General features: G+C 32.8%; 3 protein-coding genes across 3 annotated transcripts in view; all 3 read left to right on the forward strand.

The window, feature by feature from the left end:
* The window catches only part of LOTGIDRAFT_167327 (hypothetical protein), a gene marked incomplete at both ends in the record, with an annotated part of 4,748 nt that extends 4,232 nt beyond the window's left edge, over positions 1-516 (forward strand). The window contains one exon of the mRNA XM_009064807.1: positions 494-516. Coding sequence (XP_009063055.1) covers positions 494-516 — 23 coding nt within the window. The remainder of the gene's footprint in view (positions 1-493) is intronic.
* A 2,081-nt stretch (positions 517-2,597) lies between these two features.
* LOTGIDRAFT_129421 (hypothetical protein) lies at positions 2,598-10,500 on the forward strand (the record flags this gene model as incomplete). Its single annotated transcript, XM_009064808.1, has 8 exons — positions 2,598-2,673; positions 3,256-3,384; positions 3,922-4,018; positions 4,597-4,670; positions 7,625-7,696; positions 8,532-8,700; positions 9,262-9,330; positions 10,353-10,500. The coding sequence occupies 8 exons, from the start codon at positions 2,598-2,600 to the stop codon at positions 10,498-10,500; spliced, it is 834 nt and encodes a 277-aa protein (XP_009063056.1).
* Positions 10,501-14,124: 3,624 nt separating this feature from the next.
* Positions 14,125-15,410, forward strand: part of LOTGIDRAFT_86409 (hypothetical protein) — a gene marked incomplete at both ends in the record, with an annotated part of 3,291 nt that continues 2,005 nt past the window's right edge. Inside the window, one exon of the mRNA XM_009064809.1 lies at positions 14,125-14,299. Coding sequence (XP_009063057.1) covers positions 14,125-14,299 — 175 coding nt within the window. The remainder of the gene's footprint in view (positions 14,300-15,410) is intronic.

A 15,410-nucleotide genomic window follows, 5' to 3' on the forward strand; every position in this document is an offset into this window, starting at 1 on the left:
AACTGCAGTGGGTCCATCGTTCATTGTTTATATTTCCACTGTCTAATGTATTCTTTTCATAAAGTTTCCGATGGATAAATTATATTTCAAAAAGATTGCAGTTGCAAAAAAAAGGCCTCAACAGCAGCCATATTGCTCAGGAATGTGATCACGTGAACCACTGCAGTTTACGCAAATTTGAATGCATTTCTTGTCAAAGGGTTCACTGTGACAAATACAGTGAGAGTATAAATATATAACTTTGATTTGCACAATTACAACTACCAGATCCATTTACCTTTAACAGACGGACTTTGATGTTACGATTACAAAAACCAATGAAATGAAATTGACAAAATTGAAGCTAGGGGCTCTCAAAAAGTGCTAAGTGGACATTAATATTCCTCACCATTAGGAGATTCAAACCTACAGCACCTAATCACCTAGTAGACGACTATCAAACCCTTAACAACTGATTGAGTGTCATTGAATTGACAATATATATCTATTTTAGGGTATACTAGTAATAATAAGTAATGTTTGTAAAGTGTGTATTATAAAAGGGTGGACTGTATACTATAGTAATATACAATATTACCAGGGTCTATTCACAACCCCTTAATAACGAGCTAAATTAACATTCAGGTGATCATTAGACAATGTGTTACAATAAAAAATAGGAATTGTCCAGCAATAAAAAGGGTTTATTTACGAACTAAAGATAATATATGTGTCTCTATAATTGACAAACCACACGAATTCACTGAGAGTGATAATTATAACCAGTGTGACTTTAAGTTTAAAACATAAACATAATATCTGAAGAAGATGTAGATAGTTCATCAGTGGGATTCTTCCAATGACTAAATAATTTGTATTAACTGGAATGATCAACAGTGTATTTGATGAGAGGGATTTATACCTAGATTATCTGGAACAGATTGCTCAGTTGGAAATATTTCATATAGTGGATTAAGAAGGATTAAAGTTAATTAATAACCTGCAGAGCTAATTAAATCTTAATTGAAATTACTAATTAATTCTTTTGGAATTAATAGGATACTTTATTCACTTGGATTTTATTTTTAAAATAAGGCCGTGGCTATTCATTCTGTGATGGTACAGAAATGGGCATTAAAAAAAACATATGGCCATTCCTACCTAACCCTGACAAAGTCACTTAATATCATTCTTGACAATCAAATGGCTTCACGCTTTGAAAAAACAAAAACTAGAGTGCCTATTGTGTCCTTTCTTATCTGTATCGTTGTTATCATGCGACGAGAACATGCATTGTGTCAGTGCGTTTAAAAAAAAATGCAATTAAAAATTTGTAAGAAGTGCAAGTTCATGTGAAAATATTTCTATCAAAAATTGTTTATTTGAATATCAGAATCTTAAAAACGAATTACTACAAGAGAGTGCTGTCTTAATTAACTAATATCTTAATTAGTGAGATTTATGCTTAATTACACTAAGAATTAAAATCTACAGGAGAGCAAGTGACATTCTGTTTTTTTATAAGAGATGACATGGACAGATTTAAGAATGTGACTTACAATTTTTTCATAAAAGACAGATTTAAAAAAACAAAATGGTGAAAAGTGTCAAAATATGAAAGTTTTTGATATTGACCTCATGACATGTAATCAACGCCTACCCAAGGGAGATAAGCCTTTGATGATAGAGTGAAAGACAAACCTGAATAACGAGAAACTTGGTATTTATCTCGCTGGACATCTTATTCTGTAGTCAGAACTGGAATAGTCAGGGTTAAAATTGTATCTACTTGTTTCATTAAACATATTTTATCATACTGGGAACTGGACTTATTGGGGTTAACATCGTTCAATTTGACTGTTGAAAGAAACAGGGTTAACGTATAAACTGGCCTAGTTTAAAATATTTGTGAGAACTGGATAAGTGGGACTATTTTGTCATACTAATTTATTTGTGGAAACTGGACAAATTTGACTTGTCAAAATGTTGAAAAATTTGGATTATGCTGAATTAAAGAAACTAAGAATCAAGTCTTGTTAGTACTATTTTTGATCATTTATTTTTTTTTATACCGAGGCAAAGAGAAGGGAAGGATAGTGTTCAGGGGATTGTAATTTGAGTTGAAGGGGAATTCAGTAATTAATGTATAGAATGCATAAAACCTAGTTAATTGAAAATGTCTTAATATCAAAATCACATCCAGTCATATTCAAACCCCAATCAGACATAGCTGGCAAATAAAGCTGAATCAACAGCCCTGACTGAATCATTTAAAATAAACAATATACTGAATGTGATTAAACTGAAAGAAATGTTTCCCTCATTGACTCATTATAATTTGAAAAAATATTGGATTCAATTCAGTTCAAGGTTTGATAATAATTTTGAATTTGACTGACAATCAGAAGATTTCGTGGGATTGAGTATCAAACAGTTGGAAACTTCACTGTCTGGTTTCTTTTATCTCAACAGTTGAGTTTGTAGGTTGTGAATTTCCCTTATTGTTCAGTGCATTATGTACCAAATCTGGAGCAAAAGAGTAGAACATTAAGTCTTTTAAATTTAATTTCCTGTGATATTTGACGAATATTATTTTTTACCGTGTTATAGATATGGATATGGTTCACACCACTCCCAAGTTCGTTAAGGATACATCAAAATTCTGGTACAAACCCAACATTACACGAGAGGAAGGTAAGTCTTATCTGGGCAAAACAGACAATGAATTTGAAAAGAAACTATGTACGAAGTGTACATGATTTTAGAGGAAAAATAGTAGAAGCCTATACACCAGAACTGGACACAATGTTCGCTCTTTTAATGAACAATGCTCTCAATGATGTGATGAGCTCACTAGTCTCAGTTTTAAACAGACAGGCATCCTGGCAATCTATGATACAGTAATGATTCTACGCCCCCCCTCCAGATCCCCCCCCTCCCCACCCCCAGAAAAGATGTGCCTGACTTTGGCTACCCTCTCCAAAATTTTTTTTATCATTTTACATAGTGAAAGGATGGCCTGTGGCCTCCTTGTCTGATAATAGTGTTATGCTATTGTACAAGCAATGTTGTTTTGATTTAGTGTTTCCTTGATGAAACTGGAAATGATTCAAACTCATTTAAACCTTGACCTTTATTTTTATTAAAAATCATCCATATTGTACAATTAATCTGAATTAATCAGAATGGTCACATAATCACGTTGGAGATGACGATCCAACTTGGTAACATTCAGATTGGAGGATCAGTCGTATAAAATGTGTTTCTTTATTCCAGCTATTGTGTTATTAAAAGACAAATCACCAGGAACCTTTGTTATTCGTGACAGTAATTCTTTCCCAGGAGCCTTTGGTTTGGCTCTTAAAGTTGCTACCTTACCACCCAATGTTCAAATCAAACCCTCAGGTATGGCTCTGTTTTTATTTAATTGATATTTACGTTCATGGTCAGAATATTTCAATTTAGACTTTTAAAAAATAAATATCTCCAGTCATTAGTGTTTAAAAGGAAGAAGAAACAGCAATTTTGTGAAAGGTTTTTACAAGACAGGTTTATTAAGATCCTGTCTACCATCTGATCTTTGGCTAAACCTCTTGGCATTGATTTTTACAAGATTAACCTTCTCATTTACAGAAAAGATGACTTATTCAAGTTGACCAGACTTTCACAAGTTGACTGAGATTAAAACTTATGAGCATTATTTATTGACGCAACAAAGCAAATGATGATGAATTCTAACACAGTGACTGTGACAGCACATCTGGAATCAATGTATCAATAGCTGTTTGACAAACAGAAGGTGTGCCTGGATTTAACTCTGGGTCAACAAAGTCACACACTAATTAAGTTAGAACCAATCAATTGCTGAATTTACAGTGGTAGTCTTGATTTTAATGGTTTGACAAATAGAAGGTGTTCCTCAATAATATTTTTGTATTCCAGGGGACCCTCAAGCAGATCTTGTCCGTCATTTCTTGATTGAGCCCACACCTAAAGGAGTACGTCTTCGGGGCTGTAGCAATGAGCCAGTTTTTGGTAAGTTAATGTTTATCAACTCTTGCCAGAATTCACGAGGAAAGCATTTACAACTAATATGAGTAATCTTAAGTGAAACTAAGAGATTAGGATGGTTGAAAGGTAACAAGTTACTATCCAACAGAAGGCACAGGGTTAAATAGGGTGGTTGAAAGGTAACAAGTTACTATCCAACAGAAGGCACTGGCACAGGGTTAAATAGGGTGGTTGAAAGGTAACAAGTTACTATCCAACAGAAGGCACTGGCACAGGGTTAAATAGGGTGGTTGAAAGGTAACAAGTTACTATCCAACAGAAGGCACTGGCACAGGGTTAAAGCAGAGCTCACTAATAGTAGAGATTAGGGTGGTTGAAAGGTAACAAGTTACTATCCAACAGAAGGCACTGGCACAGGGTTAAAGTAATGTTCATGCATGTTAAGGTTAATATGTTAAGATGGAAATTCATACTCATAGGAAACTAAAAATGATTTTATGATGAATAGTCAGCTGACTATCTTTTTAAAAAGTTCCTGGTATCACAAATTTTTAATGTACAATTACAATTACAAATACAATAATCCACGATTATCTTTACAGGAAGTTTAGCTGCATTAGTCTACCAGCATTCGATGACCCCGCTAGCCTTGCCGTGTAAATTGGCGCTGCCCGACCCAGGTCAGGTGTACAACAATAGCATGCACCATAACTGTAAGCTGTGTATATGTTAATAGCTAGCTAAGAATTTAACCAATCTCTAGGTCGTTCTAAAAGTTTTGTTTTGTGGCTGTTGCTCAAACAAGCAAGTTATTTTTTTTTAAGAAAGATAGCTTAGTTTACTTGTCAAAAAAGAATGTATTGAAAAAGCTGGGCTAATTAGTTATTTCATGAACCATAATAACTGTTTTTCTAAGGAGTAAGGCTTGAAAGCTCCCTGAAGCATTTTGTCTGAAAAACCTAAATTTTAGGTTACATTATCAGTGATTTTTTTGTCATTCACTCAATTTTTATGATTTTAATTTGATAACCTGGGCCCTTTTTCTTGAAAACTAATGCTGATTGGACAATCACTAAAATTTATTTTAATTAAAGATTTATTATCCAATCAGATTACTGTATTTCTGAAAATCTCGATTTTATCTTAGTTCATAAAGATAAGGGCCCAGATGAACTTGATGAAACACTTCCAATGATATTTTATACCAGCATAATTCCTAAAGATTGGTTAATACTTATAAAGCACTTTTTATCGCATGTGGCCATTTCTGCATCTCAAACTTGGGTGTCTAGAGAGTCAGAATCGGTAAGGAAAGTTGCAGAAATGTGCCCATTATTTTCCTTTTACATATTATAGTATATCCATTTGTTGTGGTAAGAATTATAGTCAAATTGCAGTGATTTTTATGTCGTTTTCATCTTGCAAAGATTTCATAAACTTTATTTTGGAAAACATCAAATTAGTTGGGAATTTTATTTGTATTTACGGGAACCGAAAACTGTTCAAAAAAAACGTTTTGCTGACATTATTTTGGCTTTTGATTGGTAAATATATTTTCAATCAGCAGAAATTGCAGCCAATCAAAACTCTGCACTCTCCAACGCTGGGATTTTGTGACAAGGACAAAAGGTGCATTCAATGTCTATTGCTTCTCAGAATGCACCTTTTGTTCACATCACAAAATCCCAGAGTTGGAGAGGACAGGAAGTTGATTCGCTACAGTGTCATTAAATTGACGAATGTTCTAGAAGGCCGTCTTTAGACCCTAACTGAAGTTAAAAATAAAAGCTAATAAAAAAAATTGAACAAAAGTTTGGTCAAATTTTAATTAGACATCATAAATTGTATTTGTCTCTTTCTAACAAAACAACATGTTGCGATATAAAAGTTTATGTTTTCGTTGTTTAATTTGTTGATTTGTTGAATAAATCTTTAAATTAGTTTTAATTCTAGAGATATATGAATAAAAAAGTTAAGTTTTAAAAAAGTCTAATTTCTTGCATGATGATTTTTGTTAATTTTCTTCAAATTTGGATTTAGATTTCACATATGAATATTAACTACATCTTTTTTTTTAACTTGGCCATTTTCTTAAGAAAACTGGCTGTGCTCATTTAAACACTGCTTTTCATATTCTGCATGCTTCTATCTTCACCTTTTTAATATTTTTCTGCATTGAAAATTTTCACTCTTGCACATATTTTAGACTAGTTTTTTTTGAAATTCTCACATTTTTTTTTAAAGAATTTTTGAAAATTTGATTTGTATAAAAAAAAAAAAAAAAAGGCTTGCATTTTCAAGAGTGTAAATTTTCAATAAGAATTGAATTCCCTGGTATTTAAAATTATATCATGCATTTTGTGTGTTTTATTTGTAACAAAAATTTCAAGGGATCGGAATTTTTCAAGGCAACATTGATTGAACTTGAGAAATATTGGGAAATTCATAAAATTATATATCATCTTCACAAGTCAATCAACAATGAGACTCGCTCTAATGAATTTTCTGAAAATTATCCACATAAAATTTTGAAATTTAGCAACTCATTGTTTCGAATTTTAGTTGAGATTTTTGTTACAAATTGCTAGAGTATATCCTGTAATGAAAATGAAATTTGCATGCTTCTATATTTCTTGTCATGCAGCTGTACATTGGAGAAAGAAAAATGTTTCATTTAGCACCTCAGGTAATCACTCATTTTCAGGACAAAATTTGGATTTTGGATCTGATCTTGCTGATATCTTTAACCTGTTTAAGGCCTGCAGTATCTCTGAGGCTTTTTTGAAATCCACTATTTATACAAAACGTATTTTCGTATTCATTATCTCAGCAACTATCAAATTATCGGGTTATAGGTTATTGCAATTCCAAGCAGTTATTGATCTCTATATTTCATTAAGGAGTTGAGAATGAATTTTGCATTTGACAGACTTTAGTCCAAATAATCAACAACCAAATCAATCAATGATTGCACTGATATCTGATGTTCTATTAACTCTGTGAACTAAGCACACCAAGTGTCTCTTGTTAGGCATTTCCAAATCGAAAGTTACTTCAGGTTAAAGAATTGGCAAGTCGGAACAACATCATGAAAAATACTACTCAATGATTGGATATCTATTAATAACAGCCAATCATTTTGTAGTATGACTATTCTAGTATGAGAATATATGAGCATGCTCTGCTAAAACCTATATCCTATATATTTGACCTCTGTATGTCTTTGTTTTGTTTTGACTGTCTGAAATAGTTTTGTTTGAACTGTCTGATTTTTAGCCTGCACTCTTACGCATGCTACGGAACCATATATCCAAAGATAAAACAAATAATGCTCCCTAACATAAAAATAACAATTCAAGTTGATCTCACGATTATGGTTACAGATTTTCTAGTAAAGAAATTGTATATTGGAATATGCATTCCACAAAAATAACCAACAGACATTGCATGTTAGTTGTAGTCTGAAGTCTAATTCTTAACTTCTATTGCATGAGTTACTTCCTCTTGTAAGGTCTAATAAATAAATCTTAATGTCAAACAGTAGGATGTTAAAAATATTTTAAATACTTGCATACGATTGGTCAGAATATGTCATTTAGAACAATTTGATTGGTTACAGATGCTGGAAGTGAAGTTTTCTCGTCGGAGAGTTCAAGGACAATGGAGATGCCGAGCTCTGCATCTTCTCTTTTACATCAAGGAGCTGGTATGTTTCCAATAGCAACAATATTTATTCTTGACTAACTACTAACACAAAGCCAATAGGGTGTCTATACCATCAAAATGTCTCATCTCCTATTAGAGTCGTTATTGTAAAAACGTGGATTTGAAAATCAAAGTGCATGATCTTGAACATATTTCTTACAAAATTTGATTCGATGATTTGGATTTTTCTTGTAAATTTTCGAGAATAGGACAAAATTTCATTGTACGAGTTTTTTTTTTATGGAACTGTTGTATTAAAGGGGAGAGAAAACTCTATCCAAAAAGATATTAGTCTACAGAAGTTATAGAATATTTCTTTATCAACCCTGGTCTTTATTTTGTGTATTTTTTTTTTTAAATCACTGGATTCTCTCATTGCACATGCTTTTCATGTTTTTAGTTTTACCCATCCATCACATTTGGTCATTGTCATAGAAACAGATTATATACTGAATCTGAATCTCGAAAAACTGAATTTTCAGTGTAAAGCTGAGCAGACAAATTACAAGCACTAGTCACACATGCCTGGCTGAGCTTAGAGAATTGCTTGAAGGTTGTTATCAGACATGACTGGCACATTAAGCCAAATCAACATTCCTGATCACAGGATGGCACTCTATAGTGGACAAATATCTCGAAGCAATGTCCATGTCCAACATAACATTCTTACTTGAATACCAGTATCATAAAAGGAAACTATGATATAAATTCTGATGCTTATTAAAATAGCATGGTATAAGCACTGACCTAGGTCACAAGTAAAGACTATGGATGGTGTAAAACTCCATTTCATATCACAGTTTCAAATCTAACCCTCATGTCCTGGTTACTTTCAGCCTGTAATGTTATTTACATCAACACAGTGGATACAGAATCTCTGACTGGACCCCAGGCAGTGTCCAAGGCTATAAAAATGACAATGGATAATCCCCCCAACCATAAAACAACTGTGGTACATTTTAAAGTATCTAATCAGGGCATCACATTGACTGACAACCAGAGAAAGTAAGTATCAAAAACTTTAAACTTTATCTTTCAAAATATTTAATATAGCTTATGCCTTCTGGGAAAAACTGAATTCAAAGATGACAATCTAAAAATTGAAATAATTGACAAGAATAACTAGTGACTGTCTCCAATAATGTTTACTAAACTTGCAATTATAAAATATTTTCACTGTTAAAATAGTGCCCAACACACCAATTGAAGTTTGACAAGTAGATATCTTCTTCATCTTCATATCTTCAGACCTATTTCAGCTTGGGTCCTTACTGAACAATCATATCAGTTGTGGTTTGTATTTTTTCTCCAGGTCCCTTCCTCACTATCTGATGGATCTCTCAGTACTATTTCTGATGGATCTCAGGTTCAGTACTATTTCTGATGGATCTCTCAGTACTATTTCTGATGGTATTTCTGATGGATCTCTCAGTACTATTTCTGATGGATCTCAGGTTCAGTACTATTTCTGATGGATCTCTCAGTACTATTTCTGATGGATCTCTCAGTACTATTTCTGATGGATCTCCGGTTCAGTACTATTGATGCTTGTTCTCTATTTTACAGGTTATTCTTCCGTCGTCATTACCCTGTAACAGCCGTGACGTATTGTGGTATGGATCCAGATGATAGAAAGTAAGTCTTTACCTCAAACCAAATCCCATGTTTCATTCTCTGGAGTGCCGCTGTTGCTCGCTAACCTGAAGGTCCAGAGTTCAATCCTGGCATAGGTAGAGATAATACCTTTGGATTTCCCCTGTCAGTGATGCAGGTAAAAGTGGATTGAAAAAAGCGTCAAGTCCGTCAAATGGGACAATAAACGGAGGCCCTGTGTGCTTCAGGCTAATGCTGCTGTCCTCGCAAAATTTCCCTCACAGCACCTGCATGGCGTTGCCCATCTTCTTTAGCCCACATGATGCAAAGAAGTAGGATGTAAAACTCCATTCATTCATTTTCCTTTCATCCTCTTTCATTCACTTGTTATCTGCTCTCTGTGCCAGTGACATCTGACTATAAAAGAAGTGGTGGGCCAAGTCCAAAAACTTAAGGATGGGAAATGAATCTTGATGTGACTCTGCTTTATCAAGTCCTTCCACACATGCATTCTTTCTACAATCTGAAACTGTATATGTATGGTTAGAAGAGCTTATTTATAAAAAAGATGGGTGCTTTCGTTGCCTCTACCTACTAAATCTATTGGTAATGGTTATTTTTGTATATTTTAGGTGGAAGAAAGATGTAGATATGATTGGTGCAGTGGCTGATGCTAGGTAACAATTTTAAAACATTTATTTTGTGAAAATAGCAGCCACTTCATGTACTGTTTCTGGGATTTGTATGCTTTATAATGCAGAAAATATAGGAGAGGTTAACAATATCTTATCAAGATTATAATTCCAATACAGATGAAGAGTTTAAGTGTTTGAGATCCAGAGGGCTATTTAGCCATTCAGTCAGAAATTAGAATGTCTGTCTATTAAATATTCTTTATAAATTCTCTTGGCCTTAAAAAGTCTGAATTAGCCAGTCTTAATTGACAATAAAAAAATACTATATTTATCTGAATTACAAAAACACAACAAGGGAATATATTATGTGTTTGCAAACTTCTTACTCTTATATGTGCTCTGTATACATGTCGTTTTTTATCTTTGTAGAATTTTTGGTTTTGTGGCCCGAAAACAAGGAGGGATATCAGACAACTCTTGTCATTTGTTTGCTGAACTGGATCCTGAGCAACCTGCGTCTGCCATCGTCAACTTTGTTACAAAGGTTATGATAGGTCAAAGCAAGCCCAAATCTTAGAACGAAGAATTTGATTGGACAATTTTTCAAAATGCAGGATGTTCATTGGTCATTTTGCTAGCCTTGCTAATCTGTCTTTCACCGAGTGTTCAGCTTTGAAGGATTTGTGTTGGACAGAAAAGGTTTCATCAGATCTTACGGTTGTGTGTGGACATAATTTTGAAGTTATAATGTATTTGCATAAATTTATTTTTTAATTGTTAATATATTTAAACCACGGTTAATGCGTTTAGGGACTATTTCTTGTTGGCTGATGATTTGAGTAAATTGTCCAGATTAATACGCCAATAGCCAAAAAGGCTTTTAGAGTCGAATATTTTAGGCTGACTTTAAGATGGGACTCTTCCATCTTAGTCTGTTTGAGCAAAGAAAAAACTGCTCAGATGAAAACAAACAACATACGATGCAAGCTTAAAAAGCCTATATTCTTACGCTCAGCCAACAAGAAAATAGTTCCAGTAGTGAACAGAATCTAGATTTATAGAAGCTTTTTATTATCTCCCCTTACTTGTATATGATAAACTTGTAAATTGATTTTATCGCTCCTTAGCTTGGCATATATAATTATCGCTTTGTAGATACATGGAGAGCCTTTTATATGATATTGTACAGTTTTTTTTGTTTGAAACTTGAGATTAGTTTGTTATTGTGTAAGGGCTATATACTAGATAAGGAGACCCAATGTAAAATGATGTATAAGGAAAATGGCCAAGGTGGTTATTTATACTGAATATGTATGACTTCAGCTAATAATTACTGTTGGTTCAGGAGCCGTAAAAAGAATTGATTCTATTTTGGGAGAGAAAATTAGCTAAGCTGTAAAGTGTTCAAACTTTTGGCAATCAAATTTGGTGACTGAATCACCCGAATACCTAAAAAATAACGTGATGGCTAATTCAAAATTTGATACAAAGCATTATTTAATGTCATAATATGAAATGTTCTAAACTTATAAAGTGCTATGTAGATGAAAGACTAGATCTAGAAAACCGATCAAAATATTGACTTACATTATTTTATTAAGATTATGAATTTAGGTACATTTTCTTCGTTAATATTATTTGTATCTAATTATTATTATTATTATTATTATTATGTCCTTGAGTGCTGGAATTCGGCACGGAATCACAAGGGATATTATTATTGTTGTTTTATGTTGTATGTTTAAATATAAAACTGTCTTTTTATTTAACTGTATGATATTCTGCCACTAATGTTTTCTTCAATATTAATGATTCTTTTAAAATTTCAATTCAATTGCCACTTGTTGATGTAAATTCTGCAAAAATTACAGATGTCTTAATATTGACTTGTTGAACGGTCAATTTGAAGGCATATAAAGAATGCTGTGTTGGTGATAACGTTCAGAAAGTTCTCGGGGACGGCAAATTTTGCTTCTATCATGCTTTTTTCTTGTTTTTAGATGACTTATATATTACCTCTTTGTTGACGTGTCTCTCTTTGTTTTTGTTTCTACGGTGCTCTTTGTTATATTGTTGTATAATTATATTTTTATTATTTTTAACCAATCAGATCGCTGGAGATTTGAAGTCCTGTACACTGTATATTGCATCTGCTGTAACCGATATATTGGAATACAATAAGGTCTTGATGCGTGTACAGCAATGGGTCATTTTGACAGAAATATCATAGCTTCAAACTTCAAAGTAATATGAAATGTCCATATTGCTGTCATAACCAACAATCAATGTGCATTATAAATTTATGACTCGCGTAGTTATGATGTATCTAACAGGTGCCCCTGTTTTATAATGCCCTATTATTGTATATAATGTACCATCATTACGAAATCGATCATAATAACTCGGCTTATAATGTCTATATGTTAATATATAAATATACGCGACATGGAGACCATCCCCCAATTTATATTTTTAGTTTTTAAGATCAAAAAATAACTGCCAATGTGGCTGCCGAATCGTGATTGAAATCCAATGCTTGAGTTTATGCTGCACAAATAGACATGAAAATAAAGTTATTTTGTGTTCAATTTATTTTACTGTCCAAATATGGCAATGATTTTAGTGCCAGGCATCATGGATTAATATTTCAAGTGTTAGTTATGCTGCTGACAGGGCAGTTATTTAAGTGTACATGTATATATATATACAGCATAATTATTGTATAAGTCTTGAACTATGTGGCCTGGGTTACTATTTTTATCTTCATTATAATAGAGATATATTGAATTGGGGCGTTTCCTGCGCAATGTATTGACTTATATCACGCAATAGCACAACGTTTGCAAAATATTTAAGTTTCTGCAAATGGTTGTTGCTTAAGAGGAAATTTCAAAGTATTTGCTATAATTGCGGATGGAAGCGCCCCCTGCATGCTGTTAAGTTATTATTAACTATTATCCCACCACTATATTCATTAGAAAGACATCCCGCAGTTACTTTTTATTTTTTGACGTAGGGTTATCTCCCCTTTCTTGTTAGAATCTTAGAATATTTTGGTTTTTTGATGATTAGAATTTCTCCTTTTCATTTCATTTGATAAAATTTATTTTTTGTTCTTATTTGATTTTAAAATTGAAAAATTTCATATTTTGGATAAGGTTTATTTTGTTGCTGAAAAAATCCAAGTAACTCCTGGACAAATCGCAAATTTTATTTCTTTAAAGAAATGTACATAGTAATTGAAGTGCCATTTCCCTATTTTTTCATCATTTTAAAATCATCTAGAGCTATCTATGCATGGGTGTGTTCAAGTTTCGTAATAAAAAAGAGTAAAATAACATTTAAAGATGAATTTTAGCAAAGATGTTTAAAACCGTTCAGATTCTTACAATGATAGTTTAAGGTAGAATTACTTTTAATAGCAACTCAAGGATTTTTTAAATGTTCAAATCTATCTAAAGAATGTTCAGCTGTAGCAATTTCTTTTCAAATTTTAATCAACTTGAAAGAATTTGTTTACAGAAGAGAATGTTCAGAATTTATTTAGATGTTAAAAATTCTGATCTGATAACCAGGAATAGTTTACTAGTTATTTAAACGTTAGTCGTTAAGCTGGAGTTGGACTGTTTAGATATTAATCTATTAATTATTTACATTATTGGTCTCAAATATAAATAAATAATAATAAAATCATCTTTATATTATCTTGTGTTTTTTCTTGTTTTGATCTAGCAGAGATATTGACACAAATCCAGGTTTGATTCCAATCATAAACTCAGCATTCTATATTATTTTTAGGGTTTAGTGAACACGATACAAGTCTGGTTATTATAGAGCTAATTACTACTTATTTCACCTGGAATCAGAAATAGACTGTTCTCAGTTAAATTGTGAATCGTACATAGAAAATCGTTACTGGACTGTACTGCTGTGTCAACAAATACCTCCCCCACTCCCCCACCCCCCTCTATTCTAGTCTATGAATTAGGTAGGCCCTGGCATATGATAGTCAGAAATCATTGAAAAAGATTAATAGCCCAGAGTCCATTTCCAGCACCTGATTATCTTAGAAATAAGAGTATTTTGATATTCAGATGCGTACTATATACTGGTCCATACTATATTCTAATGTGTACTATATACCGGTGCGTATTATATTCAGGTGCGTATTATATACTGATGTGTACTATATACAAATGCATACTATATTCAGGTGTGTACTATATATACAGATGTGTACTATATATACAGATGTGTACTATATATACAGATGTGTACTATATATACAGATGTGTACAATATACAGATGCGTACTATATTCATATGCGTATTATATTCAGGTGCGTATTATATACAGGTGTGTACTATATTCAGGTGTGTACTTTATTCAGGTGCGTATTATATACAGGTGTGTACTATATACAGGTGTGTTCTATATTCAGGTGTGTACTATATACAGATGCGTACTATATTCAGATGTGTACTATATACAGATGCGTACTATATACAGGTGCGTATTATATTCAGGTGTGTACTATATTCAGGTGCGTATTATATTCAGGTGCGTATTATATACAGGTGTGTATTATATTCAGGTGTGTACTATATTCAGGTGTGTACTATATTCAGGTGCGTATTATATTCAGATGTGTACTATATACAGGTGTGTACTATATTCAGGTGTGTACTATATTCAGATGTGTATTATATACAGGTGTGTACTATATTCAGGTGTGTACTATATTCAGGTGCGTATTATATACAGGTGTGTACTATATTCAGGTGTGTATTATATTCAGGTGCGTACTATATGCAGGTGCGTATTATATACAGGTGTGTATTATATTCAGGTGTGTACTATATACCGGTGCGTATTATATTAAGGTGCGTACTATATAAAGGTGTGTACTATATTCATATGCGTATTATATACAGGTGTGTAGTATATACAGGTGTGTACTATATTCAGGTGCGTATTATATACAGGTCCGTATTATACAAAGGTGTGTACTATATTCAGGTGCGTACTATATACAGGTGCGTATTATATACAGATGTGTACTATATTTAGGTACGTATTATATTCAGGTGTGTACTATATATAGTTGCGTATTGTAATCAGGTGTGTACTATATTCAGGTGCGTATTATATACAGGTGTGTATTATATACAGGTGTGTATTATATACAGGTGTGTACTATATTCAGGTGCGTATTATATACAGGTGTGTATTATATACAGGTGTGTACTATATTCAGGTGCGTATTATATACAGGTGTGTATTATATACAGGTGTGTACTATATTCAGGTGCGTACTATATTCAGGTGCGTATTATATACAGGTGTGTACTATATTAAAGTGCGTATTATATTCAGGTGTGTACTATATTCAGGTGCGTATTATATACAGGTGTGTACTATATTCAGGTGCGTACTATATACAGATGTGTACTATATACAGGTGCGTACTATATACAGGTGCATAT

This window comes from Lottia gigantea, assembly GCF_000327385.1.
Source record: "Lottia gigantea unplaced genomic scaffold LOTGIsca_65, whole genome shotgun sequence".
In the NCBI taxonomy this organism is placed as follows: domain Eukaryota; kingdom Metazoa; phylum Mollusca; class Gastropoda; family Lottiidae; genus Lottia; species Lottia gigantea.